Genomic DNA, 26,889 nt, shown 5'->3' on the forward strand with positions numbered 1-26,889 from the left:
CGATCGATTAAAATTATCCTGAGCTCGGCAAATACTCTCAAAAAGGGGACTTCGCGAAGTTTTCAGGCAAAACTTTTTAATGCATACGTTTTTTTTGGGGGGGGTTTTATCGTTTTTTTTTTAATGTTTTGGTTTGTCTTGTTTTGCTTGTATTTTTATTTTTTCGGGCGAGGGGGGGGGGGGGGGGTCAGAGTACGACAGACTGGTTATCAGTAAATTTACATTACATAAAATTATTAAATTGTCTGTCGAAAACTAGCGGAATCTTTAAATTTGGGAAATTTATTTAATTGGTTTATGTGTGCACTTATACAAACGCTGACAATAAAATATCACCATAAATATAATGAGAATGACTTATATCGATTTTTTTTCTTTTTTTCAATTCTGTTGTAATTTTACAAGACTGAGGAGGGCACACTTCGTTTTCTCACTCCTCTTTCTGTGGATTGCAATTCAATTGGATTCAATAGTCTGATGTCACGTCGCCCAGCAACGGCGGCCATCTAAACAAAGAAAATCGGTACTTTTTATTCTTCATGCTGGTTAGAACTGTTCATATGTCTTATGATCAGAATGTGTAAAAGTCAAAACATGATCATATTTATAATATGTTTTTTCCTCTGGACACGCTTTAATGCTCGTCGGAGAAATATTTCACAAGGGCGTCCGCCATTGTTCCGATAGTTTAGAGCCAGTTACTAAGTTACCATGCGTCATTACGAGGGAAGTGACGGTACGACTGTTGAAGCGTATTGTCTGCTTAACTACTGGCACTGATGTTGGTTGTAAATGTTTGACTTTTTCTTACTTTCTTTCAGTGAGAAAAAAAAAAAGTCTTTGGGTGTTTTCCACCAGTATCCAGGTTTTGGAGAACACCTATTAGATCAGAATAATGACTCATTTTGTCGAAGGCTATACTATAGTCAATGAAAAATACATAAAGGCGTTTTTTTGGACATCTAAACGTATTATTTCTATTAGGTTCCGTTGGTCAGTGTGTAGGAAAATTGACAACAATAAAATAGTAATAATGATGATTTTTTAAAATAATGATAATTATAATAATAACAATAATAATAATAATAATAATAATAATAATAATAATAATAATAATAATAATAATAATAACAACAACAACAAACATCAGCAACAACAACAACACACAATAATAATAATAATAATAATAATAATAATATAATAATAATAATCAAAATAACAATAATAACATAATAATAATAATAATAATAATAATAATAATAATAATAATAATAATAATAATATAATAATAATAATAATAATAATAATAATAATAATAATAAAAAATAATAATAATAATAATAATAATAATAATAATAATAATAATAATAATAATAATAATAATAATAATAATAATAATAATAATAAGAAGATGATGAAGATGACGATGATGAGGATTATTATTATTATTATTATTATTATTATTATTATTATTATTATTATGATTATTATTATTTTATTATTATTATTATTATTATTATTATTATTATTATTATTATTATTGTTGTTGTTGTTGTATAATTAGTAATAGTAGTGGTAGTAGTTTTAGTAGTAGTAGTAGTAGTAGTAGTAGTAGTAGTAGTAGTAGTGGTTGTTCAATTATAAGTAATAAGAAAATATTAGGCATGATTAAAATTTATCTTATAATTTAAGTAATATTGCTTACCTGCCTTGATGTTTATTATGGTTGTACAAGCGACTTCCGGGTTAACGGGGTCAAATTGCTTTATGCTCATCTTCACTGCTCACCTACCAATCCTTGTCTATTTTTAAAAAGATTTTTTTTTCTCTCTCCTATTTCTCTTATCCGTTACCTGCCGCTGTACCGACCTGAATTAGTCATTTCGGCATCGAGGTAAATATCTGTGTAAAATTTTAGAATAAGGATCGAGAAATAATACCAATATTTGTTTGAGTCGGGAGCACTTTCGTTTTGCCTGTACATTCCGTTTGTTTTCATGGTCTGCTGGCTGTTTTGGATTACTGGACTTATCGGATACTTACAAGACTAAGACTTTCTATTTTAGATATTTCTTTACATGTAAAGGAGATATATTTGTCATTTTTTGAAACACTATTTACAGATTGTGTTTATCTCTATTCTTGATGGATTATATTGAAGGCGATGATTTGTTTCTCTGTCATCTGTGCGAATTATCATGTTCAGTCAAGTCGTGGGTTTCTAAGTCTTAGGCTTAGGTTTAGAATACAATTAAATGTCATCCCTAATGTTTAAAAAAAATCCAAAGAAAAACAGAGCTTGAAGATTGATGGATCGGTGAAATCGAGACACAGAGAGAGAGAGAGAGAGAGAGAGAGAGAGAGAGAGAGAGAGAGAGAGAGAGAGAGAGAGAGAGAGAGAGAGAGAGAGAGAGAGAGAGATTTATCGCTGCCTTTAGAATAATTTTAGAATTGTGGTATGATGTTTTAACGGGAAGAGGAATTGTTTATTACGATTATTACGTATAAAATAATAATATAATATATAATAATAATAATAATAATAATAATAACAATAATAATAACATAAAATAATAATATTAATAATAATAATAATAACACAAGGGAGACCATCCGCACATTCCTCGAGGCTGCTTCACTTTATTATTGTTATTTTAACTTTAACTTTGGATCTTTTGTCAGATGTTTATTTATTCAATTTATCAATTTTGATAGCATTTTAAAAGCTGTAAGAACAAACCTTGATTGATTGATAAAAGTTTAAGATTTCCTCATATGACCATTTTTTGGTTCACCGCCACCATTGGTGGTTTTTTTTTTTTTCTATTCAAATTAGCTCGAGTTCCGAGATTTTTGAGTTTTTTTCTATTAGTTTAAGTTAACAAGGTCACCACAAGTGGACAACATACTCGTTCCCAAACTCCTCCCCCTCTCCCCCCCCCCCCCCCCCCCCCCCCCCCCGTAGTGTTTCAATGACCTGTCGAGCCTGCGTTTTGTTATCACTTAATTAAGATATTATGTTTGTCATTCATTGTCCGTTTCAATTCCGATGTGCCAGTTGTTTTGTGCAAGGGAAATGAAATAATCATGGAACAGTGAGGTGTGAATCACACGTCACTTTTTTTTTCTCAATCTTTGTGTTAAAAGAAAATTATGATATTTTTCTTTTCAGTTTTTAAATTTCTTTTCCTATGGTAATGGTCAGAAATTTAAGCATGCTTATAAGCGTAGTATTAGTATGCCTGTAAAAGGTGTAAATTTATACAATGAAAATTCTGTTTCACGCCTGAGTGTGCTAATAGCCGGATTATGCTCGTTGTCGGAATGCTTATAAACGGAAACTACTGTAATAATAATAATAATAATAATAATAATAATAATAATAATAATAATAAATAATAATAATAATAATAATTTGGATAATGATGATAAGAATATAATAAATAATAATATAATAATATAAAATAATAATAATAATAATAATAATAATAATAATAATAATAATATAATAATAATATTTGATAATGATGATAGATAATATATTAATAATAATAATATAATATAATAATAGTAATAATAATAGTAATAATTAATAATAATAATAATAAATTATATAATAATGATAGTAATAATAATAATAATAATAATAATAATGATGATGATGATAATGATGATTATCTGCGGCAGAATGAACCTTTGATTTATAGGTTGCAAGATGAGTGTGCACTACTTTTTACAAAGCATAAATTTGTTTTTAGAATGCCCTGGTTTTTTTGTGTGAGATACAGACCATGATTGAAGTACTTGCCATGCATTAACTTACAAGGACTATCTCTTTTGTATTCGTTCACTCAATGTTTATTCTTGCTTTGATTTTTGCAGAGTCACAATGTAAACCAACAGAAATATACATAGGCTCGATGATTTAAGTCTGTAAGTAAATGATTAGATTCAACATCAGCATCCTGCAAATCTTGTGAAATTGAAACACTGATCGAAAGTTAATTGTAATTTTTTTGTAAAGAAGTAACATAAAAACGGTGAGCTAAGAAATATTTTTAAAAGGTGTATCACAGATTTATACCCAAATTTCACCCAACCAACCAAAGTCAAGATGCCTGCCTCAGGAGGAGGTCTCCATATTAGTGAAGGAGACATCATCAAGTTGATATCTGAATTCCTTCAGAACCGAACCCTCAACATCTCCATGCTAAACTTAGAGCGAGAGACTGGAGTAATTAATGGACTATTTTCAGATGACCTCCTATTTTTACGCCAGCTGATTCTCGACGGTCAATGGGATGATGTTATTGATTTCATCCAGCCACTCATTTCAATCGATGGATTTGATAGGTGAGTGCTTGTTATACTTTTTCAAAAAGATTTCGGTGACATCGGTATTTATCATGCCTGTATATATAATAGAGATCCCTGTTAGAGAACACAGATTGTTAAAATGTCTGTAATTTCCTCCTATCTATCTTCAGTAAGATATAATAACAGTTATAACAGACTCATCAAAGCCCATTGCTAATAACTGTTATTTCAAAACCAATTTTTAAAAATGTCTGACCCCCTCTCCTTCCAGCAGTGATTGGTTAGCTGGGTCTGTTATATCTGATAGAAAATGAAAAGTCTTTGCAATAGACTAGCGTCCTGTTGAACTCTACAGGAACCAGGATAAATTCCACTGCAAGATCCTTCAATTTCTAAGTGTAACCAAAACAAATTTTAAAAGGGAGAACATATTCTTTGAGTATACTGATTTATGCTGGCAATAATTTGCTTTTTTTATGTCATTTTGCATTCATCAGACTAAATTCAAACAAGGAGAAAAGTTCGTGTTTTAAAGAACCTAATTTGATTTCTAATTCTGGGCTCAAATGCGATTTTGAGCACCTCTTAATCATATAAGTATTTGCCTTTCACTACTACCAGTTAACATATCTTTCAAAATTTTGCGGCCTTCTACTCGTAACACCTTAACAGCATTATTCAATTACAGTCCCTCTTGATATCATTCACGTTTTAACGTTTTCATTTAGAAAGCTGTAACAGAAATGTAACTTTGAAAATGCTAGTGACATTGCTGTGACTGTTCTCTTTGTGAAAAAGCTATTTTGTCTGCAGTTGTAACCATATCAATGCTGGAGATAGAATGGTTTGATAGAGATTGAGTCAAATTAGTCATTAAATCATTAATAAAAAAAAATACATCTAATAGGTGAACTTAGTGCGTTAAATCTTTTTTTTTTAAATCCAAATCTTCCAATACATAATCCTGATTTGTGTTAGTGCATGACATAATCGGTCGGAAGGTGAAAATTTTGGATTTGCATTTTTTGCATTTTCTGAAAGAATATGCTCCCCAGCATGTTGATCTTTATTTGAAATAAATCGGGTGATTTTTCATGAAGTTATGGTCAGATGTATGGGAAAGGTATCCAGCAACTTTTCTCAAATTTCATACTTTTTCAACTTGACTAGCTGTAAAAAAATATTTAGAAGTGAAATTAAGCTTTGAGATTTCCCGAAGATGTACAAAAAGGGTTAATATAATAATTTCTGATAAAAACTCATTTTGGATAAAAATTGACCTTCTAACTAAACTTAGCAATATCTCAGTTCAAACCTTTTCACCATCCGACTAATTTGTCATTCACAGTAACAAATGCTTTGAAAAAGTTTACTATGTCAACATTGTGGTTGAAATCTCTTTTTCAGCCAAACTTTTCAGAAATAATAATAAATATGGCTGCGCAGTCTCTATGGGCGCTTGTCGTGAATGTGTGCGTGTTTTTGAGTTTGTCAGTCTGTTTCTATTATCCAGTTAGTAATCTGCCTCCTCTAGTGCAAGTGTTCTTAGTTTTAGAATGTCATCATGTGTCTTAAGGTGCTGAGGCAGTTGGATGTTTCCTTGTGTTGCTGAAATCAGTTCTTCGGTTGTTGTTTCTAAATGTATGTGATATTTTTTGAGATCTTGATTCAATGTAGTTGGAATTGAAGTTGGTGTACGCCCTCTGTATTTGGCTCCTTGTTTGAAGTTATCATCCAATGAGGTTTGTGCAGGAATATTTTCATCTCACCGGTGCATGTGTCCGAACAGTTTCCATCTTTGTTTCTTTATACGTGTACTGCATCTGTCATATACATCCTCATTACTGATTTTGTCTGGCCAATGTACCCCAATAACTCGTCTCAATTGTTTGCGATGAAGGGAGTCCAGGATGTTAAAATTCTTTTTTGAAAGACCCCACGTACCACAGTTGTAGATGCGTTGTACATAATCAAATAGATTAAAAACACAACTTGTCAATGTCAATTTTATGATGATAATTAATAATGTTTTTAATTTTTTTCTTCAGTCAAAGTTTTCAGTACATCATCCTGAAACACAAGTATTTGGAACTTCTGTGCATTAAATCAGAGCCAAATGTGATGCAGGACTATGAGCAGACAGTTGATGAGGTGGTCAAATGTTTGAATTCGCTGGAAGGAATTTGTCCCAGCAAGGAAGAATACAGGTAGATTTTGAGAGGGCAGAGGAATGAAATTGTAATTGTCATATTTTTGTTGTAGACTGTTCAGAGCACAATGTTTATATTCATGTTATTTTTCTTTGTTTGTTTGTTGTTGTTCTTACTTTTCCATGATTAATATGATAATGATTTTCATAATGATGATATCATGATGATAATTTTTATTATTCCAGCAGTCTTCGATAATTATGTTAAATAATCAGATAGAGTATGCAGAGTAATTGTAAACTTTTTTTCTTAGAGTGATGGTGTAAGCGATTTTGAGATGTGCAATTAAATCAAGTGAACTGTATTATATATTTATTTCTAACAATGTTATATTATTTATAGAAGGAACAAAGTTGACATCATTCAGCTCTTTGTTATTATTTTAGACAGCCTGTTAATTATTAATTCTCACAAAATTATATCAGATTATCAACATTAAAGGCTTCACACCGTTTTGTTGGTAAGTTTAATATGGCTGATGGATGTTGGGAGTGTTTTGCCTAAATGCAGAGTATCGATTTATATATGTAGGTATTATCTTTCCTTTTGTCATTATTATCATTATTATGATTATTATTATTATTATTATTATTATTATTATTATTATTATTATTATTATTTTTTATTATTATTATTATTATTATTATTATTATTATTATTATTATTATTATTATTATTATATTATTATATTATTATTTTTTATTTATTTATTTATTTTTACTATTTTAAAGTTGGAATGAAATTGAATTTTTGATTCCAGCAACCTTTGCTTCCTGCTATCCCTGCCCAAACTGTCAGACCATAGCGACTATCAGAACTGGAATCCCAGCAATGCCAGAGTGGAATGCTTCAAACAGGTGATCATAATAATGAAATGATCCTACAATCCAATCCAAAACAGTTCCCTTTATTGTTAACAAATTCAGGGTTTGACTTGATTTAGAAATGTATTGAAGGAAAATAAAAATGGTAGCTATATAAAAAAACTTATCACTGACTGTTTTGGGTACTATATAGCGATTGCCATCTTTTACTGGGATTGAGGAGACCTTTTTTCCTGTCTTTCTGGATTCCTAAGGAATATATTTTTGAAAAAACAAACAAAAAAACTTGATCTTATATATAGCGCTAGCGCAAGATTGACTAAATGTGCTCAAAGCGCTTTACAAAGGGTCCCTTACCAACATGTAGAGCAAGATATGATGCTTGTTAGGGGATATTACAATTTTTTTTTCAGACAGAGATAATGCTGCTGTTAAAAGCCAGGTACTCATTTTACACCTGAGTATGGTGAGAGATTGTGAGTAAGATTGTGAGTAAAGAACCTTTTCCAAGGACTCAACTATGCATCAAGCAAGGCTTGAACCCAGGACCTTCCGATCTGGAAACGAGTGTCATACCATAAGACCACATAACCACATATTACAGTTTTATGTTTTTGTTGTTAGCCAAAGAAGGGTTTTGAGTTCTGAATTTTCCATGATGAATATTTTGTTAATTTTTAAGATAGTATGAATTCTTTATTGTTCAATACTGTTTTACAATACATAGCTTGTAGCAACTAAGTAGTCGCCTTGACTTTGATCAATGCTTTTATTCAAGTTTCAATGTTTCTCATTAGATGGGGAAAATGAGTAAAAATAACTGTCAGTGTAAGTTGGAGAAGAATCAAAAATTGATACCTGAACAGACCAGATTGTATTTTATTGGACTTTGCTTGCTCACTCAATCCTCTCTACGCTCTCGGATGTTTGCAACAGCAAGGAATTGCCAATTGTTTTTAGTTTTTGGATGCATGGGTCACGGTCTGCAGGCTGAGGCCCTGGGCTTTTAGTTCTGTCTGTACAGTTCTTTAGGTTTCCTCATGTCTGCTCAGTTCATTTTTCCCTGTGGAATCTAGCAGACCACTGTTCTTGGGTTGCAATCCACTGGCATCTTGCAGGCATGACTGAGTCACCTCCAACGTCTGGCTCTGATGTTGTCTGAAACTGTGCCCATCTCCAAGTTTTCTGTCATTTCTATTATCAGTGGATCAGATGATTCTTGGGATTCTTCCAAACATTTGATATTGCAATAGACACATTTGTATTTTATACGACTTCGTTTGGTGTAACTATAGATTTCCCTATGATATTAAATCGTTTGTTCAAAGTTGTTACAGAGGTACATAAAGCCAACACTCTTAAAGGGGGTAACATGGCTCAGTGGTTCAGTCATTGCTTCGTACCCGAAAGGTACCGAGTTCGCTGCACTGTGTGGCCTTAGCTCAATTTGCTGCATTGCGGCCGATGCCTGGGTTATTCCAGTCTTCCTTTGGAATAGACCTTAGAGACAAATTTCCCCTTTGGGATGAATAAAGGGAATTTTATTTATTTTATTTTTAGGTCCAACCTCTGTTATATTCTCTTTTGTACTTTTTAGGTCCAGCCTCTGTTATATTCTCTTTTGTACTTTTTAGGTCCAGCCTCTGTTATAGTATCTTTTGTACTTTTTAGGTCCAGTATCTCTTACCATCTCCTCTGTACTTTTTAGGTCCAGCCTTTGTTGCAGTCTTACCTCCCTATTGAAAAGAAGGATGAGCAGAAGAATCAAATGAGCTGTAACGACAGACTACTACAGCTGGTGCTAAAAGGGGTGTTATATGAATCTTGTGTAGACTACTGTCAGCAACAGGTAACATTCATACGATTTGTCTTTGTGTCAATGGTGTTTATGCTGGTTGTCTTTCAGGGGGCGGGGGAGTGGTGGGTATTTGTGTTTGTGCATAGTCATATCATTGCCAGGAAATGGGAGTATGGTGGAACTATTAACATGCTATAAATCAAACATCAACAAAACAAGTAACTCAACATTTAATTTTGAAATTTCCCACTCAAGAACAACCATCATCTTTATTCTTTCTTCCCCTCTACCATTTGACTTTTGAATTCTCTACCAACCCCTTATAAACAAGCCCTTTCGACTGATTGCTTCAAAAAATTGCTCCCTGCTTCTCTCTAAAACCCTTGTTACTGAGAAGACGGCCGTACAATCTTCAGCCTGAAGCTTTGGTCTTATTGGAAGAAGATGAATCCTGTTTCTGTGTATTTATTTTTTTGACAGTCCCACCCAGACTTGGTTTCAAATATAGTGATACTTGTACTTTCTTCATTTCCTTTCTTATTATATTTACGTAGCATGGCTGTTGTAATATCTTGTGTCTAGAGCTGTTTGTTTGTGGGATCTGAGTGCCTTTTTAATTAATTTAATTTATATTACTATTGATAGAAGTGTTATCATTTTAAAATTATCACCATTCATCATCATTATCATCATCGTATTATTATTATTATTATTATTACTATTATTACTATTATTAATATTTTTATCATTATTATTTAACTTAATTTTGGTCTTTTTTTTTTTTTTTGTAGTTTCAAAAAAAATTCATCCCTCTTCATGTCTATCCATCTAGGCCACTTCCAGCAACTCCACCCTCAGTTACACAGCAGTCCTCAATGACACCGGATTCAGCGACGCAGACCTCTCTCTTCTGGCCTGGTTGCAATGTATCCCCTATGAAGTCTTCTCCTGTCCATTTGAACAGCGGCCAGTCAAAGTTGACATACAGGTCTGTCTTTGCTTGTTTTTTTTCCAAATGAGTAGGTGACTTTCAAGACATCCTAAGTCACGTCCTGTTAGAGAAAGAGTTAACTATCTCAGGTTATCTTTTAGACTCCATTGAATCACCAGAGAAAATTTGGAGTTTAAAAACACTCACTGTATGTTTTATGAGGCACACAAGAGAAATATTTTCCCTCTTTAAGTCACTAGATAAAGGATAAAAAAATTGCGGTTTTCTTTGAGTGATGAAAATGGGACTTAGTACGTTTTGAAAGTCACCTACTCAAATATTCTTAGACTTCATACATGGATGAAGTGCTCTTGGATCTGATTTCTGTCTCCTTATGAATGAGTCCTCTTTGGTTTGTCTTACTAATTAACGAGATGTGTGTTGCTGTACTCAATTATACTAACAACACAATTCTTATTAGGTCTGCACGTTTGAGGTGGCGACCATGAACATTAAAAAAAAAAATTGAGCTTTTATATATCACAATATCCACTAAACGTGCTCATCAAAGCACTTAACATGTAGGACGGGACATGACGCCTGTTAGGTGATATTACGATTTTTTTGCACAGAGACAATGCTGTTACGGCCAGGTACTCATTTTACAGCTGAGTACTGTGAGAGAATGCGAGTAAAGATTGTTTTCCAAGGACATCGTTTTAAACTGTGCGCCGAGTCAGGCTCAAACCCAGGACCTTCTGATCCGAAATTGAGTGTCATACCACAAGACCACATAGGCTTTGATGGGGAAGACATATTGAGTACAGCTTCCTCTGTCCATCCAGCAGTGATTAGGATGCTGGGTCTATTAGATCTGGCAAAGAGTAAAATCTGTGACCTATCCAATGGATAGCAAGCTGTTGTTACTGTCCTATTAATCTAAAGTAAACTGGGATAATAAACCAGTATCTTATCCTATAAGTACTTATTGCAAGTATTGTCTGTTTCATGTTACTTGAAGATCTGAAAAAGTGTGTATGAAACAGTGCCAGACAAAGTAAGAAAGAAAAATACAAGAAAAAAAACAAACAAAACCATTCCCCAAAAAATCAGCCTGGTTTGACTGGGGATTGAACCTCAGACCTCCTGATTACCAGTCAGACCTGCTACCAATACACTCCAGAGGTTATCCGATAACTGGGACGATTTAATGCCTATATTCTTCACAAGGGTATGTGTCTCCGCTGTTAAACCTCGCTTGCTTCACAAAACACAAACATTGAACATGAGAGGACGAGGACAAAGACAGAGTTTCGTCATTTTTATATTTGACACTTTGTCACTTTCATGTTACTCTTGCTTTTTAAGTTTCTTCTCAAATTTCTATTATTGATTTCTCTATTTCACTCTTCTACTTTTATCGAAATCAGCCCCTGGTCAAGCCTTCTTTGGAAGCATCATGGTCAGAACAAATCCTGGTCACCCCTATCAAACCAAAGATGTTCCCGCATTCAGCTGTGCCGTCTACCAGACCTCGGTCAGCTGAGTTGATGACTAGATCCTTGAACCCACAGTTTGATGGCCTGTCCAGAGGATTATCCAACCCAAGTAAGAAAGAATTCAATCATCTATTTATAGTGTGGACATTTGATATGAAATGGTTGTTGAGGCCAGGGCAAAATCTTTGTTATATCAGATCTGTGTTGAATAAGTGTGGCAGCAATAGTAGCGGAGTGAATAGTAGAGCTAGTAGCAGCAGTGACAAATGAAATATTTATAGAACGCTAATGTCTATTATTTTTTTTCCAAAATTACTATTTTCCTAGACTTTTGTTTTTTGATATATTAATGAAACAGAATTGGGAAGAAAACTGATATAGTTTGGAAACTTTATGTTGTTGCCAATGGCATTCATTCGTTGATTTGTAGGGCTAGAAAATGTGTTCATAAATTCATGACTCATGATTGTCTTACTTGTCTTAGAAATTACAGTTATATCTAGCATTTATTTCACAAATTGGTTTAAACTTTAAATTTAATGTGGTCTTTGAGAGTTTCTAATAGTTGTTCAGGGGGGTTTTAATCCAGTATTATAAAATAAAAACTTCCTCCCTTCCGCATGGATCTCAAAATGCCGTCACCAAGGCATTCCATTAAAGGAAGATAGATAATCCAGGAATCACCCATGTTTTCCAAAGTGAGCAAATTGGGTGTTGCTCGAACACAGGACCTCCTGATCACATGACATTGCCTTAACCACTCAGTCACTTCACCCTCCCTGGCCCCCACCCGTAATCCACTATTTAATTAAAGTTTTACAGAGACAACACATTCTTGTTAAAACTGATTTTACAATGGGGTGCGCAGTGTCTGAGGTCAATGCTTTACCCAAAACATAAAAATTTATTCTTTCAAAGTCATTCATATGTTATCAGTAGAAAAGAGAATGTAAATGGTCTTCGGTTTGGCCTATTGTCACTAAACAGGCACAGTGGCATTATAATTGAAGATAACTTTACCTAACAAATGTGACTTTGAAATGTTTTTGGGGTACTCATACAATGGACAACATACTGATTTGTACAAAAATTGAAGAAAAAAAAATCAAACTATATAACATTAAGTCTCATCAGTAAAAAGTACATTTGTTCAGTTCAGACTTTTGATGGTCGTTGTTTTTTTCTCCCCTTTTTTTTTTTAAGCCACATCATATCATCACATCACAAATATCCCAAATAAAGTTGACCAGTGGTAGAAAATATTACATCACTAAATTTAGAATATAACAATTTATTGTGTAAAGGTCAACTTCCTTCTTTGAAGGGGTTCCTTGGATAAATTTCTGTATTGCTGAAATGTATCAGTAAAGATTTGGATTCAAAACAGACCAAGAATTAGGTCTGAGTGTTTGAGCTATCGATGAGGCACCTGGTATGATCTTCTTAGGAAAAAACATTTTGTTTGCATTTCAGCTATGTGTGAAAATTAAAACTGGAAGACAGCCAATGGCAAAGGGATATTACTCTAAGTTGAATATCTACGAAGACTAGTCAGTCTTGTCTCTACTTAATACTGTTATATTCTTTTTTTTCTTTTTTTTTTTCCAGGCGTGCGAGGTTTTGACTGGTCAACCCCACCCCCAACCAACCCTCTGAGCCAATCTATATCCCACATGCCTCACAGTGCCGGCACTTCTCTGAAGGACCCTATGCTGATGTCGGTGGACAAGCTGTTTTCAGAGGGAGAGGTCATTGACACCAGAGCCTCCATTTCTGACGATTTGAAAAACTCGCCCAGATTGCCTCTGGGACTGAATAAGGTTGGACTATTCACTAATGGATGTGGGGTTGTTTTGTTTTGTTGTTATTGACTATTTTATAATACCAGCATTCTTGTATTCAGTTTTTGCCAATCTCTATGGAGCTGGAGTTTATCTCGTTTATGTAGCTTAGTAGAGGCAGTAACCACCGTATACTGCCCTCTAGATGGGAGCTATCTACATATTTGCCAACTTTTACTTTTAGAAGACAAAGTATGTTAATGAGGAAATTTTGACTAAAACATGCTGAATTCAAAAAGTCAAGGGCTTTAACTGAAAGAGAAAAAATTATAGGGTTGGAGAGATCTGTAGCTTTTTGGGGTTTATTTCTGTTGTTTTTTTTTGTTTGTTTTTTTTGTTTTGTTTTTTTTTCTGTCTCACCCTAGATGTAAACCTGAATAGTGATACAAATGGTTGTTACAGGAGTTTCAGGCTTTGCTTGCTTAATATGTCTGTTAATTCATCTAATGTTAAGTGTGAATCGTGTGACAGTTGAAATAGTTGAAATGATTTTCTTTTTGTGGGATGAACATGACAAAATCAACCTAAACTATAGGGGGGGGGGGGGGGTTGAATGGTGGGCAAGTCTGTATCCATCGACAAGCACTTTCTTCCAGATCTTACAGACCCAGCTACCCTAATCACTGCTGGGTGGTCAGAAGAAAATGTATTCAAATTGCTTTCCCTAAGGTCATACTGAAGAGATGCTTGTATTGTAACTGACCAGAACTCTGAGACCTACTTTAGATTGTGTTGCAGGTTCAAAACCATACCTCTATACTACAGTAGCACTTTTATATTTCTTTTAGATAATTTAATTTCTTTGCATCCTTATTATTTTTAAATATTTGTTTTTTTTGGACATATGACACAAATATAACAATTTGTCACAACCTCACATTCCATTTTTTTGTAATTAATTAAATGCTCAGAGATTGAATTATTTCATCTTCAGCCACCGAGTCCTACCACATCTGGAACAACCCCTGCTAGGTCAGGGTCACCCACCATGAGGGTGACAGCCAGGGTCATTATTATTTTAATTTTTTTTTTTTTTTTTTGGACATATGACACAAATATAACAATTTGTCACAACCTCACATTACATTTTTTTGGGTAATAAATTAAATGCTCAGAGATTAAATAAATTATTTCATCTTCAGCCGCCGAGTCCTACTACCTCATCTGGAACAACCCCTGCTAGGTCAGGATCACCCACCATGAGGGTGACAGGCCAGGGTCAAGGCCAAGGAGGTCCTTCCTCCGACTTTACTACCCCTAGGTCATCCAAGACATCTGCCAGTGTCAAGGACTCGAGCAATGAACTCTACAAGGAGTATCAACGACAGAAACTCCGGCTACAAGAGCAGCTTGATTTACAGGTTTGTAATACAAAGAAAGACCAGTACAATTCGAAGCCTTTCCATTTTCACCTTTTCGTTAATTTTTTTTTTTTTTTTTTTAACGATACCAGGCTTCAAGAAGCCCCCCACTATTCTCTATTTACTACATACATAAATCAAATCTGATTTTGAATTATGATTTTTAAAATATTAAATAATAATAATAATAATAATAATAATAATAATAATAATAATAAAATAATAATAATAATAATAATAATATAATAATAATAATAATAATAATAATAATAATCGTATTATTTATTTATTATTTTTATTACTCGTATTATTATTATTATTATTATTATTATTATTATATTATTATTATTTTATTATTATTATTATTATTATTATTACTATTAATGCATAAAAAAGCTTAGTTGTGTAAAGTCATGGCCATTCATCATTTGAGGAAATAATTTTGCTTTTGTATTTGGTAAAATCATGTATTTAAGAACATCAAAAAATGAAGCATCTGAATCTAAAGTTAACGGAATTCTGTCTTATAAATAAAGTTGCAGATTAACTTCGCACTTCACTGTCCATTGCAAATAATAGAGGGCACTTTCATGCATGTTTAAGAGCATGACAAAAGAAGGATTTCAGAATAGGAAATTTGCTTTTCATCTATATGCTTATCACTCGGCAACAGGACGGTTTGCTTTATGTGCGGCGATGTGGTCTTGTGGTATGACACGGAAGCTCCTGGGTTCGAGCCTCGCTCGGATCATAGTTGAGTCCTTAGAAAAGGCTTTTTACTCACATTCTCTTGCGTACTCAGGTGTAAAATGAGTACCTAAATTGTAATATCGCCTAACAAACAGGCAAAATGTCACGTCCTACATGTTAAGCATTGCTGTTGGCCAGGGACCCATTGTAAAGCACTTTGAGCTCGTTTTATGGATATTGCGCTATGCAAAATCTCAATTTATTTATTAATTTTAGAATTTTTATATTTAGGAAGAAATATTCTGGTTGAGTTGCTTGACTCGATACCACATTTGATTTGAGATTCAAATATTTAGTTCCATTTCGGTCACACATTCTGTTGCAACTTCAAAATTTAAGTCATTTATTTTGGTCCTATCCGTATCCCCTCAAAAGTTATGCCAGACAAAACTGCAAACCTTGGACAGAATCAAGTTGAATCATTCCAGGTTAAGTACTGGAATATAATAAAAGTAGAAGGGCAAAATATATTGTAGTGGGACAAGATTTAATATAAGAAAGTGATAATGCGTACAACTTCAAAAAAAAAAAAATAAAAAAAAAATAAATAAAAAAGCAATTTATTCAACACAAAAATGTTGGCCTCAAAACCCTTTTTCAGCCGAAAACAGAAACAATTAAAACAGTATATAGATAGAATGAAGTTGACGTCACTCAGGTCTTTGTTATTGTTTTTTGCCATCTGCATATATGAGTAATTCTCACTAGATTGTATTAACTAGACTATAAACGTTTAACATTACACATAGTTTTGTGTGTTGGTCCGTTATTCTTCCGGATGGCAATGTTGTGAGCTTCTTAGTCTTAGCCGGCAAGCGAACACTATATATATATATAACGTATAGTCCAGAATTATGGAAACAAATTATTACAGTCCAGTCTGTCCATATTGTTCATTCCAACTGAATCTGTAGAGAACTTTTTTTGTTATATCTCTGAGTAATATGTAAAGCATTATTATTTAATTTTATTTGTCTTTGTTGTTGTTTAGCATTTTGTTCTCTTTTTTTCAAGCTGTTAGATTCATTTTTGTTCCACTCTTCTTTAAGAGTCCATAGCTCTGAGTAAGCAGCTAAATATTCACTTTATATTGTTATACTGGGATAAAAATCTGAACTGGTACGTATGAAACAGCACCAAACTAAGCAGAAAGTGCAAGAATAAAAGTAGCCTGCCAAGACAGGATCAAGCTCAGACCTTCTCATTACTAATAAGACCAAACCTCCCTACTGTTACGAAAAATTCGTTTCAGACCTTCATGAGCACCTTTAACTCTTTCAGCACTGAGGCTATATTTGCATTTCCGTTACAAAAATGCTGACACCTGATTGAGGTAGCATGAGAATGACAAGCTAAGACAAAGCGACATTCGAATTCGGTGCAAAATCTCAATTTAAAAAACCCCCTAGAGCCAATTGAATGTTCTGATGAAAGAAATGATACCATTAGTTCAATTTATAGTACTTTTGTCGAAAGTAGGATTGGATTACATTATTGTTTTTGCCTTTCAAGACCAGCCACTGGCCAGTAGAACAGATTCTGCTCTGGCCGCACAGTGCGGTCAATGGCGCTGAAAGAGTTAAAACTTATTGAAAATCAAAGTTGATCCAAGACTAGACAATAATATATTTTTAAGTGTTATTTAATCCTTGTGACAGTAAATTTTTGATTATTTAAAGTTCACTATAGCGACTACAATTTTATTTACTCTGTATCTGGTAAAATATTTTTTTTAATGTACAAGGTGTCTATGAAACAGTGCCAGACAAAGCACTGTAGTTGTATAGAGACGATCCTACCATGAGAACCCTTCAACCACCACATTTGTAATATTTAATTGGTGAAAACAAAACAATGTTGAAGAGTGGTTTAAATCAACCTAATTTATTGACCATGAACTATTGGTTGTTATTCCACCCCTAATTTTTTTATTTTTCTTTTTTTGTTATTTTTGTCTATCTTTTCTTTTGAGACATATGCATGCGTTAAAAATCCATAAATGCACGATCATCAATCGCGGTTAATTATTAGCGCTAAAAGTGCTGATGTATTTACACAACTAAAGAGAGAGTAATCCTTCAGGGCCATTCGGCTCATGGAGCTGGAGTTTATCCCGGTTTTGATAGCATGAAATGGACAATAGCAATAGCTTTCTACCCTTTGGATAGGACGCTAGTCGATTGTAAAGTACATTCTGCCAGATCTAACAGACCCAGCTACCCAATCACTGCTGGGCGGACAGGGGAGTTGGGAAAAAATCTCAACTTCACCCGGGATCAAACTCAGTCCCTTTGCTTGTGAAGCGAGTGCTCTACCAACTGAGCTATTGGGACCCCAAGAGAGGGAGAATAAAAAACCTACCCTGTGACCCACGTTCATGAAGTCAAATTGAAATAGGTGCAGACAGCAGTAGATTTATTTTCATTGACATTTTCAATTCAATTCAATTGTTTTGCCTTCTTTCTTAATATTTCTTTAAGACTTTGTGTATGAATAAATTTGGAAGAGAAGGTATGTGATAATAAATTTGGAAGAGAAGGTATGTGATAATAAGATTAAATCACGTTTATCGGGTTATAAACACTCATTTTAATTTACGATTTTCACTCGTCCAGCTCATGAAAATCTTATATTAAAACATGTGTTTATAACCAAATAAATGTGCTTTATTCCTATAATAGTACATCAATTTAATCAAGCAAATTAATTAGCATAAAGTGTTGTCCGTTTATAAGCACCCTGATCAGGCTTCACACAAACAAGCAAATTTTTTTTTTTTACTTCCAGGATAAACAGCGGGAGCTCTACCGTCAGGAGTTGATGGAGTTGGAGAGAAAGACAGAGGAGACAGTAGGAGGAGACAATCGTCTGCATGAAGAGTTACGTCTTTCATCATCCCAGGGTGACACCCCTCAACCCGCTTCTGTCACCATGGCATCAACAAGCCTGGCCAAACAAGGTAAGAATTTTTTCATTAAAAAAAAAAATTTTCTTTCACAGACTTGATTATCATTCTCACCCCAGGACTTGTATTTATGTTCTTAGACATCTCATTATTCCCTAGCATCTCCATTCAGCTACCGTTCTGCTCAAAATTGTATCTCACTTTTTTCACATGTAGGAACAGGTTGTTAAGAAATAATTATAATCATCCCATTTTTTATTTTTTTTGGATCCTACTATAAAAAACAATGCAAGTTATTTGATAAAACACATGTATGGAAGTGGAGGATATGTTTGCTTAAGCGCGATGTTTCACTTCATAACAATTTGCAAATTTTCCTCATGCGAACAGTTTTGTCATTTTAATTTACCATCCACGTGGTTTTAGGTGCATACATAATTATTATCTGATTATTATAATAACCCACTTGCCTCCACCCCTACCCCCCTTCCCCCCCCCCCATCCCTCCCCCACATTGACACCACTTATACACACCCACCCACGCCTTCCTTTCTCCCTGAAGTATAGAGGGACATCCTGAAACTATCCCCATAATTATGATGATGGTGATGATGATGACGGAAATATAAAAACACTGTACGTTCTTGTAAGACAAAGGTGCGCCTATGTGGTCTTGTGGTATGACATTCGCTTTCGGATCAGAAGGTCCTGGGTTCGAGCCTCGCTCGGCGCATAGTTGAGTCTTTTGAAAAGACTCTTTACTCACAATCTCTCACCGTACTCAGGTGTAAATGAGTACCTGGTCATTAACAGCGTTGTCTCTGTCCGAAAAATTGTAATATCGCCTAACAGGCGGCATGTCCCGTCCTAAATGTTAAATGTTGCTGTTGACCAGGGACCCCTTGTAAAGCGCTTTGAGCACATTTAGTGGATATTGCGCTATATATTAAAAAAAAAAAAGCTCAAAAGACAAGATACTGCTATTGATTTGGATTATGAGGTTTGTTTATTTATTGAATTTTATCAGCTTTTCAGTTTATGGAAATGTACATGAACAATGGGTATTGTCGGTACCATTTTTTATAACGTAGAACATTCACTATGTCGGTACCTGAAAACAGTATTCACACAAATGTCTCTCTCTCTCTCTCTCTCTCTCTCTCTCTCTCTCTCTCTCTCTCTCTCTCTCTCTCTCTCTCTCTCTCTCTCTCTCTCTCTCTCTCTCTCTCTCTCTCTCTCTCTCTCTCTCTCTCTCTCTCTCTCTCTCTCTCTCTCTCTTCTCTCTCTCTCTCTCTCTCTCTCTCTCTCTCTCTCTCTCTCTCTCTCTCTCTCTCTCTCTCTCTCTCTCTCTCTCTCTCTCTCTCTCTCTCTCTCCTCTCTCTCTCTCTCTCTCTCTCTCTCTCTCTCTCTCTCTCTCTCTCTCTCTCTCTCTCTCTCTCTCTCTCTCTCTCTCTCTCTCTCTCTCTCTCTCTCTCTCTCTCTCTCTCTCCTCTCTCTCTCTCTCTCTCTCTCTCTCTCTCTCTCTCTCTCTCTCTCTCTCTCTCTCTCTCTCTCTCTCTCTTCTCTCTCTCTCTCTCTCTCTCTCTCTCTCTCTCTCTCCTCTCTCTCTCTCTCTCTCTCTCTCTCTCTCTCTCTCTCTCTCTCTCTCTCTCTCTCTCTCTCTCTCTCTCTCTCTCTCTCTCTCTCTCTCTTTCACGTGCATTAATCTGAAAATAAGCTTTTTTACCCATCTCAGCATGGGAATTTGGCACTCTTATTAAAAGTCCTTTACATAATCTAATACAAATCTGTTATTACACACCTTTCATATTAATTTGCTTGTTGCTGTTTGTCGAGATAACTTCAGATTGCACTCCTTCATATACCGGACGGCGTCATTAATTTTTACCCAAATCAAAATCAGATGGTACTTTTGGTGTTTGCAATATTTAAATAGATTATTAGATCTTTTGCATGTGTAATGAAAACAAATGTGGTGTATTGCCCCAACCGTCAATAACAGCCTGTATCTTTAGATAAAATACTTTTGTAAACAAATGCTAAAATTGAATAGTACGAGTCCTAAACCCACAGCTCTACATACATAAATAACAATGTGAACATAATGTAAGCTTCAATTTAATATACGAAAACAGATAAAATGGATGTTTTGTTTTTCGGGTTTCCCCTTTATCAACAAAACAGGATGAATGAAACACTACAGACGAATGAAATAATGTGGTAGTGGCATTGTTAAGATGATTCAAGATGAATAAAAGGGAAACCCAAAACGTCCATTTTATCTGTTTTCTTATATCAACTTGGAGCTTACATTCAATTTCACATTGCTATTTATTTCTTCAAGCTTTGAGCAGCAACATCAACTTTGCTCTACAGTGGTTTGAGAGCCGATTCAAACAATGCGTCCAGCTTTTATAATTTTAGATACTTCTCATAAAAAACCCCACTAATTATCAATCATATTTGCGACCCATCACCTCAAAACAGTATCGTGTCATAGTGCTATAGATGCTAAAAAATTGATTTTATAATCAAAAATATCAGTTGCGAGAAAAACAAACTGGAAAATGATATTATTTTATGTTTCGTTTTTTTTTTCAATTTCTTTTCTTTTCATGCACCCTATGTAAGATTTGGGTTAAAGTATTAATTATTACTAATTATGTTTTATTGAAGTGATTAAATATGATTTCATTTAATGTCAAAAGCTAAAAATTGGTGTTTCTGGCCAGTTTTACTTTAGAATCAATCCCATTTTGACATCTGGTTTACCATGACATAATATCGTTTTTGGGGCATTGGATCACAAATTATGCCCTTGCGCCACAACATCATAAGATATCGTCGCCTCGGCATTCCACGAAGGATTATAGATAATTCATCAAACAAAGATGTCTGATGTCAATAGGAATCACCCATGTTGTCCAAGTGAGCAATTTGGGGGTTGATAATCTTGCCCGAGGAAAAAAACCAAAGTGCCTGAACTCGGGACCTTCCGGGTCACAGTGCAATGCCTTAACCACTCGGCCACTTTGTCCCTTAGATCACTTATAATAATATAATAATATAATATACTTCTATGGCGCCCATTAATCCACTGACAAGGCGCTTTACAATCACTCAGACTATATAAAATAGCATTCACACACACACCCCGTACACCCACATACGGAAACTTCTCCGCGTCCACATATGCAAACTCTTTACATACACATTACTACCCTAAGTTAAAACATAAAGCATATTAATGGTAGAAAAACGCTCTTCTAAATAAGCTGGTAGTAATCATTAGCTTTAAAATGCGCTTTGGACAAAGACTGTTGGTTCATGTGAATTCTAAAAATCTGACTGATATTGAGCTTTTATATAGCGTAATATCCACTAAACGTGCTCAAAGCGCTTTACAAGGGGTCCCTGGCCAACAGCAACATTTAACATGTAGGACGGGACATGACGCCTGTTAGGCGATATTACAATTTTCTTCGGACAGAGACAACGCTGTTAACACCCAGGTACTCATTTTACACCCGAGTATGGTGAAAGAATGTGAGTAAAGAGCCTTCTCCAAGGACTCAACTATGCGTCGAGCTAGGCTCGAACCCAGGACCTTCCAATCCGAAAGCGAGTGTCATACCACAAGACCACATAGCCGCACAAATGTATGTGCCACGGTTGTATATGGCCTGTCTGTGGGAAGAAGTGAAACTCGTTGATCATGGTGACAACTTGAGAAAATTTGCATAAATTTATTATAGTTTTTTATTCTTCATCACCTGGAGTCGTCATGGCTCAGCTCTAAACCTTCACTGTTTTGATTCGTTACAACCCTCCTCCGCCGTGTTGTTGACCACCTTCGTACCATTAGCAGGAAAACTGCAGCGGCTAGCATAAGGGCTCCAACGAAGCGGAAGCCCCAGTAAAATGACCCAGTGTGGTCCTTGAGAGTGCCCACGACAAGGTGGGCCAGAAATGTGAGGATGCAGTTTCCCAGGAAGACACCTGATGTGACATGGGGAAGGCTAGGTAGGCCCGCGTGGTCAACTGTGATAGGGGCGAGGAAGGGTTGGATTATGCCTGCGTGGAGACCAATCAGGATGCTGAGCATTACCATAGATGCCATGCCCTGTGAAATGAAGCATTCATAAATAATTATTTTTTTTCAATATAACATGAGCAAAGATCCCCATTTCCCGGAATATTTTCTTAGAATTTAACCAATTCAAAAGGCTGTGAAACAAAATGAAAAATTTTATTTATTTTTTTTTTTCCCGGCGGAGCGAAATTGCCAGAAATGCCGGCAAACTTACAGGCCTGTATAGAATAAGACTTGATATTGTTACAAAATTAAGTCATCATGCGACTGAGTCAATTGTGCACAATAGGATCTGTTTTATAGATGGACGGATGGGTGACTGGGTAGATGGATGATTGGACTGATTGATGGATAGATGGGTGGGATGTCCTATCTGTATCTGTGCCATATCTTTATCTGTATCAGATACCCATTTGGCTTTGATGCGACAGTATGTTTTTGTTTTTTGAGGTTTTTTATATTTTATATAAGGCAGTTGGTGTACATAGGCAGTTGTTGAATTCTTGTAGAGATGCCGAATTTATTTTTTAATATTTTTAAGGGGCTCCGCGGTATGGTCTTTGCTTCATACCTGAAAGCTACCGAGTTCAATCACCCACCACTGTGCTGTGTGGCCTTGAGCAAGTCAATTTGCGGTGCTGCATTGAGGCTGACACCTTGGCTATTGTAGTCTTTCATCTGAGAAAAATTTTCCCTTTGGGATAAATAAAGGGAATTTTATTTATTTATTATTTATTTTTTATAGGAATTTTATTTATTTGTTATTTATATTTGTTGTAAAGTTATCGAGGCTGTATGAAGTGGATGGATGAGTGGAAGGAATAAATGGATTAACACAGGGATGGATTACTAATTTGATTAGAGGTTGGACGGATAGATAAATAAATGGCTAGATTATGAATGGTTAGATTGGTGTGGTGTTGGGATGGACGGATGGATTGATATCTAGTTTTGTGTTAGTTAAAATAGTTCTATTAATGTTTACCTTGATCTTGATGATCTTGGTATCAATCAAACCAGGACAAAGAGCTCTATTTATTTTATTAGTGTTACGATTTTAAATAACTATTTTAATGTTTATTTTATGTGTGCACGATGAATGGAGCACACCAATTGTTTGTTTGCTTTATTTTGGACGGAAGTAAGAGTAGTAAGATTTTTTTTTTTAATGACCGACTGTTTGGTATTTTGGAATACAAAAAAAAAAAAAACAACATAGCATATTAGACAATTTCATCATGTCAGTATAGGCATTGTATAGATAGAATGCGCTTGGCCAAGGAGTTCACAACATTGCCATCCGGAAGTATAACGGACCAACACACAAACTCTGTGTAACCATGAACTTTTATGGTCTGGTTAATACAGTTTAGTGAAAACAACTCACAAACGCGGATGGCAAAAACAATAACAAAGGCCTGAGTGACGTCATCTGCATACTATCTATAGTGATATTATTAGGGATTGTCAATGATAATTTCATGGTTTTCATAAATATGTTATTATTGTTACTTATATTTTGACACATTTCAAATTATCGCTATCCAATGGTGTAATGGAAGAATCAATCAAAAATACCTGGCACATTAGGTCACTTTGAACTTTCATCTTCCATATTACGTCATAAGAAGTATTCAACGGGAAAAATCATTATTATAAAGTATATAGTTTAATTATTCTGTATATTTTCATTTTTATTTCGTGCGTTTTATTTCAAATTTTCACAGCAGTGTACAAGAATGGTGTTAATTTTACTCGTGGTTTTATGGGTGGTATAAATCCATTCAATAAATGCTAATTAAATCTGTACTCTTGCCCGATATGAGAGTCATTAAGGCGAAATGACTCTGACTCCCATGGATGCTCGTTAAAGTGAGTCCTTGGAAAAGGCTCTTTACTCACATTCTCTCACCGTACTCAGGTGTAAAATGAGTACCTGGCCGTTAACAGCGTTGTCTTTGTCCGAAAAATTGTAATATCACCTAACAGGCATTATGTCCCGTCCTACATGTTAAATGTTGCTGTTGACCAGGGACCCATTGTAAAGCGCTTTGAACACGTTTACTGGAAATTGCGATATATAAAAGCTCAATTTATTTTTATTTTATTTAAAAATGGGGAGAGGTTATTACATGAAAGAAAAATCACAAGCTTATTTGTAAAAGTTTATGATTCCCATATTACCTGAAAGTATGAGATGAATTGGCAGATGAGTCCAGCATTGATCATACACAACGTGGCTATGTTGATTGGTTGCAGCCATTTTCTGTCGGCCACGAACCCAAACATCATTTTACCCAGAATGTCTGAGCAACCTGGTTAGAGGGGGAGAGATATGAATGTGACAATGGTGAAAATGATAATAATGATGATTAGTTAGTTATGATGATAATGGTGGTAGTAGTAGTTTTCATCGTCATTAGCATTCTAGATGTTAGTAGTAGTAGTAGTAGTAGTAGTAGTAGTAGTAGTAGTAGTAGTAGTAGTAGTAGTAGTAGTAGTAGTAGTAGTAGTGATATTAGAAATGTTGGTAATAGTATAAATAGTAGCAGTTATAGTAGTAGTAGTTGTAGTAGTAGTAGTAGTAGTAGTAGCAGTAGTAGTAGCAGTAGCAGTAGCAGCAGCAGCAGCAGCAGCAGTAGTAGTCATGGTGATGATGATGATGATGATATGAATAATAATGATTTAGGGCATTCTTGCCATGGGTTTCATGATCAATGACTGGTACATAAATGTACACAGATCACCATTCATTAAATTATGTCATAGATACCTCCTATAGTCAATAGCCACGGTAGTTGGTCACTCTCTAGCCCATTCTCCAAGCCAACCACAGGCAGGTAGATGGCACAACATTGGGTTTGTACTCCGAAAATACCAGCCAAGATAATGAGCACAGCTGTCGGGTTTCTGAAAACCTCCCAGATTGATACAGTCTGTTGTTGCTTGGTTTGACTTTGCTCTTTGTGAAAGCTTTGATTTGTCTCAGACTTAAACTCAGACTTTCTCAAATCATCAGAGGATAAGTTAGGGACCATTTCTTGTTTTGAATTATTGGTCACAGTGTTTTTCTCCTCATTGGATTTCCTAGAAATAGTTTTGATGTTTTCCGTCGAGCATACTTCATCTTCACAAAGAAGATGTTGACTTTGTTTCTCGTGTAGTTTTTGATCTGTTGGTCTCCCTATAATTTTATTCGAAAAATGTGGCCTTAAGTTTGACTTTGAAGTTAATGACGACAACGATGATGATGAATGAAACACTGATGATAATGGCAATGCGTTGTCAATTTGTTTGTCATGGTGCAAAGATTCAGGTTCAACATTGTGAGTTACTTCCTTTGTGTTATATAAAGACGTAGGTCGAAATAACAATGCTGAGATGATAGAGTGTGTAGCTATGGCTGAGAATAGTAAAAACGTTCCTTCCAGTCCATAGGAAGTCAGAAGTAGTTGCGTTATCAACGGGGATGAAAGAGTTGCAACACTTAAACCTGTGTTACCAATTGAGCTGGCGAAAGAAAGACGTTTCTTGAAGTACGCTCCAAGGAGGAATATCTGGGGATTTAGGAGAAACCCCCTCGCGAATCCAATCACACCAAATGCCAAATTGAGAAGAATAATATTGGAGGAGAGAAGGTAGAGTGAAAATATTGCAAAGATATTGGCAAGGGCCCCGAAGAGTGTGAGGGACCGGACACTGAATCGGTTGAGGAGCAGGAGAGAGAGCAGCACATGAGTTATGCTCTCAACCAGCTCGCTGATGCCAAAGGCAAGAGTAGTCACTGCTGTGGATTGCTGGTACTTGTCAAGGAAGATTGGCAGTAGTATTGCTAGACTTCGAATCCACGATATTATGATATAGAGATTGATGAAGTAACCGACTACCACCCACCATGCCCAACCGTGGTCCACTGGTAACCGAGGTTTGCCTGTAGGCGATGAATCCATTTCGGAATTTTCTGTTAGAATGTCTTCATTTAACCATTTTCAGAACAAAGCATTTCAGTTCCAAAATTCAGATTTTACTTTCTGCAATTCATTTGTTCACTGTAATGAAATAGAAAGGAAAGGGAATAAAGATATAATTAAGGAAATACAAGTTTCAGTTATGTATTGCATGCAATATTTAGTTCTTAATGTTAGTAATATTAGTAGTAGTAGTAGTAGTAGTAGTAGTAGTAGTAGTAGTAGTAGTGGTAGTAGTAGTAGTAGTAGTAGTAGTAGTAGTAGTAGTAGTAGTAGTAGTAGTAGTAGTAGTAGTAGTAGTAGTAGTAGTAGTAGTAGTAGTATTAGTAGTAGTAGTAGTGGTAGTAGTAGAAGTGGTAGTAGTAGTACTATTTAGTAGTAGTGGTAGTGCG

At 35.0% G+C, this 26,889-nt stretch overlaps 2 protein-coding genes across 4 annotated transcripts in view; one reads left to right on the forward strand and one right to left on the reverse strand.

Moving 5' to 3' along the window:
- Positions 1-1,742: 1,742 nt before the first annotated feature.
- LOC144980036 (WD repeat-containing protein 47-like) overlaps positions 1,743-26,889 on the forward strand; it is a 109,151-nt gene continuing 84,004 nt past the window's right edge. The window contains exons 1-10 of the mRNA XM_078927498.1: positions 1,743-1,894; positions 3,883-4,353; positions 6,366-6,524; positions 7,288-7,384; positions 9,060-9,200; positions 9,982-10,137; positions 11,511-11,688; positions 13,188-13,399; positions 14,563-14,781; positions 18,319-18,490. Of these exons, the coding sequence (XP_078783624.1) occupies positions 4,115-4,353; positions 6,366-6,524; positions 7,288-7,384; positions 9,060-9,200; positions 9,982-10,137; positions 11,511-11,688; positions 13,188-13,399; positions 14,563-14,781; positions 18,319-18,490 (1,573 nt within the window). The 5' untranslated portion in view covers positions 1,743-1,894; positions 3,883-4,114. The remainder of the gene's footprint in view (positions 1,895-3,882; positions 4,354-6,365; positions 6,525-7,287; positions 7,385-9,059; positions 9,201-9,981; positions 10,138-11,510; positions 11,689-13,187; positions 13,400-14,562; positions 14,782-18,318; positions 18,491-26,889) is intronic.
- The window catches only part of LOC144980037 (monocarboxylate transporter 9-like), a 44,372-nt gene continuing 35,402 nt past the window's right edge, over positions 17,920-26,889 (reverse strand). For all 3 annotated transcript variants that reach the window (XM_078927501.1, XM_078927499.1, XM_078927500.1), the window contains 4 exons: positions 25,303-26,578; positions 24,714-24,844; positions 22,210-22,559; positions 17,920-18,477 (listed from right to left, as the gene is read on the reverse strand). In XM_078927501.1, coding sequence (XP_078783627.1) covers positions 18,444-18,477; positions 22,210-22,559; positions 24,714-24,844; positions 25,303-26,479 — 1,692 coding nt within the window. In that variant the 5' untranslated portion in view covers positions 26,480-26,578 and the 3' untranslated portion in view covers positions 17,920-18,443. The remainder of the gene's footprint in view (positions 18,478-22,209; positions 22,560-24,713; positions 24,845-25,302; positions 26,579-26,889) is intronic.

This window comes from Berghia stephanieae, chromosome 9, assembly GCF_034508935.2.
Source record: "Berghia stephanieae isolate SIO BIC M18660-M18661 chromosome 9, UCSD_Bste_1.3, whole genome shotgun sequence".
Classification (NCBI taxonomy): Eukaryota; Metazoa; Mollusca; class Gastropoda; order Nudibranchia; family Aeolidiidae; genus Berghia; species Berghia stephanieae.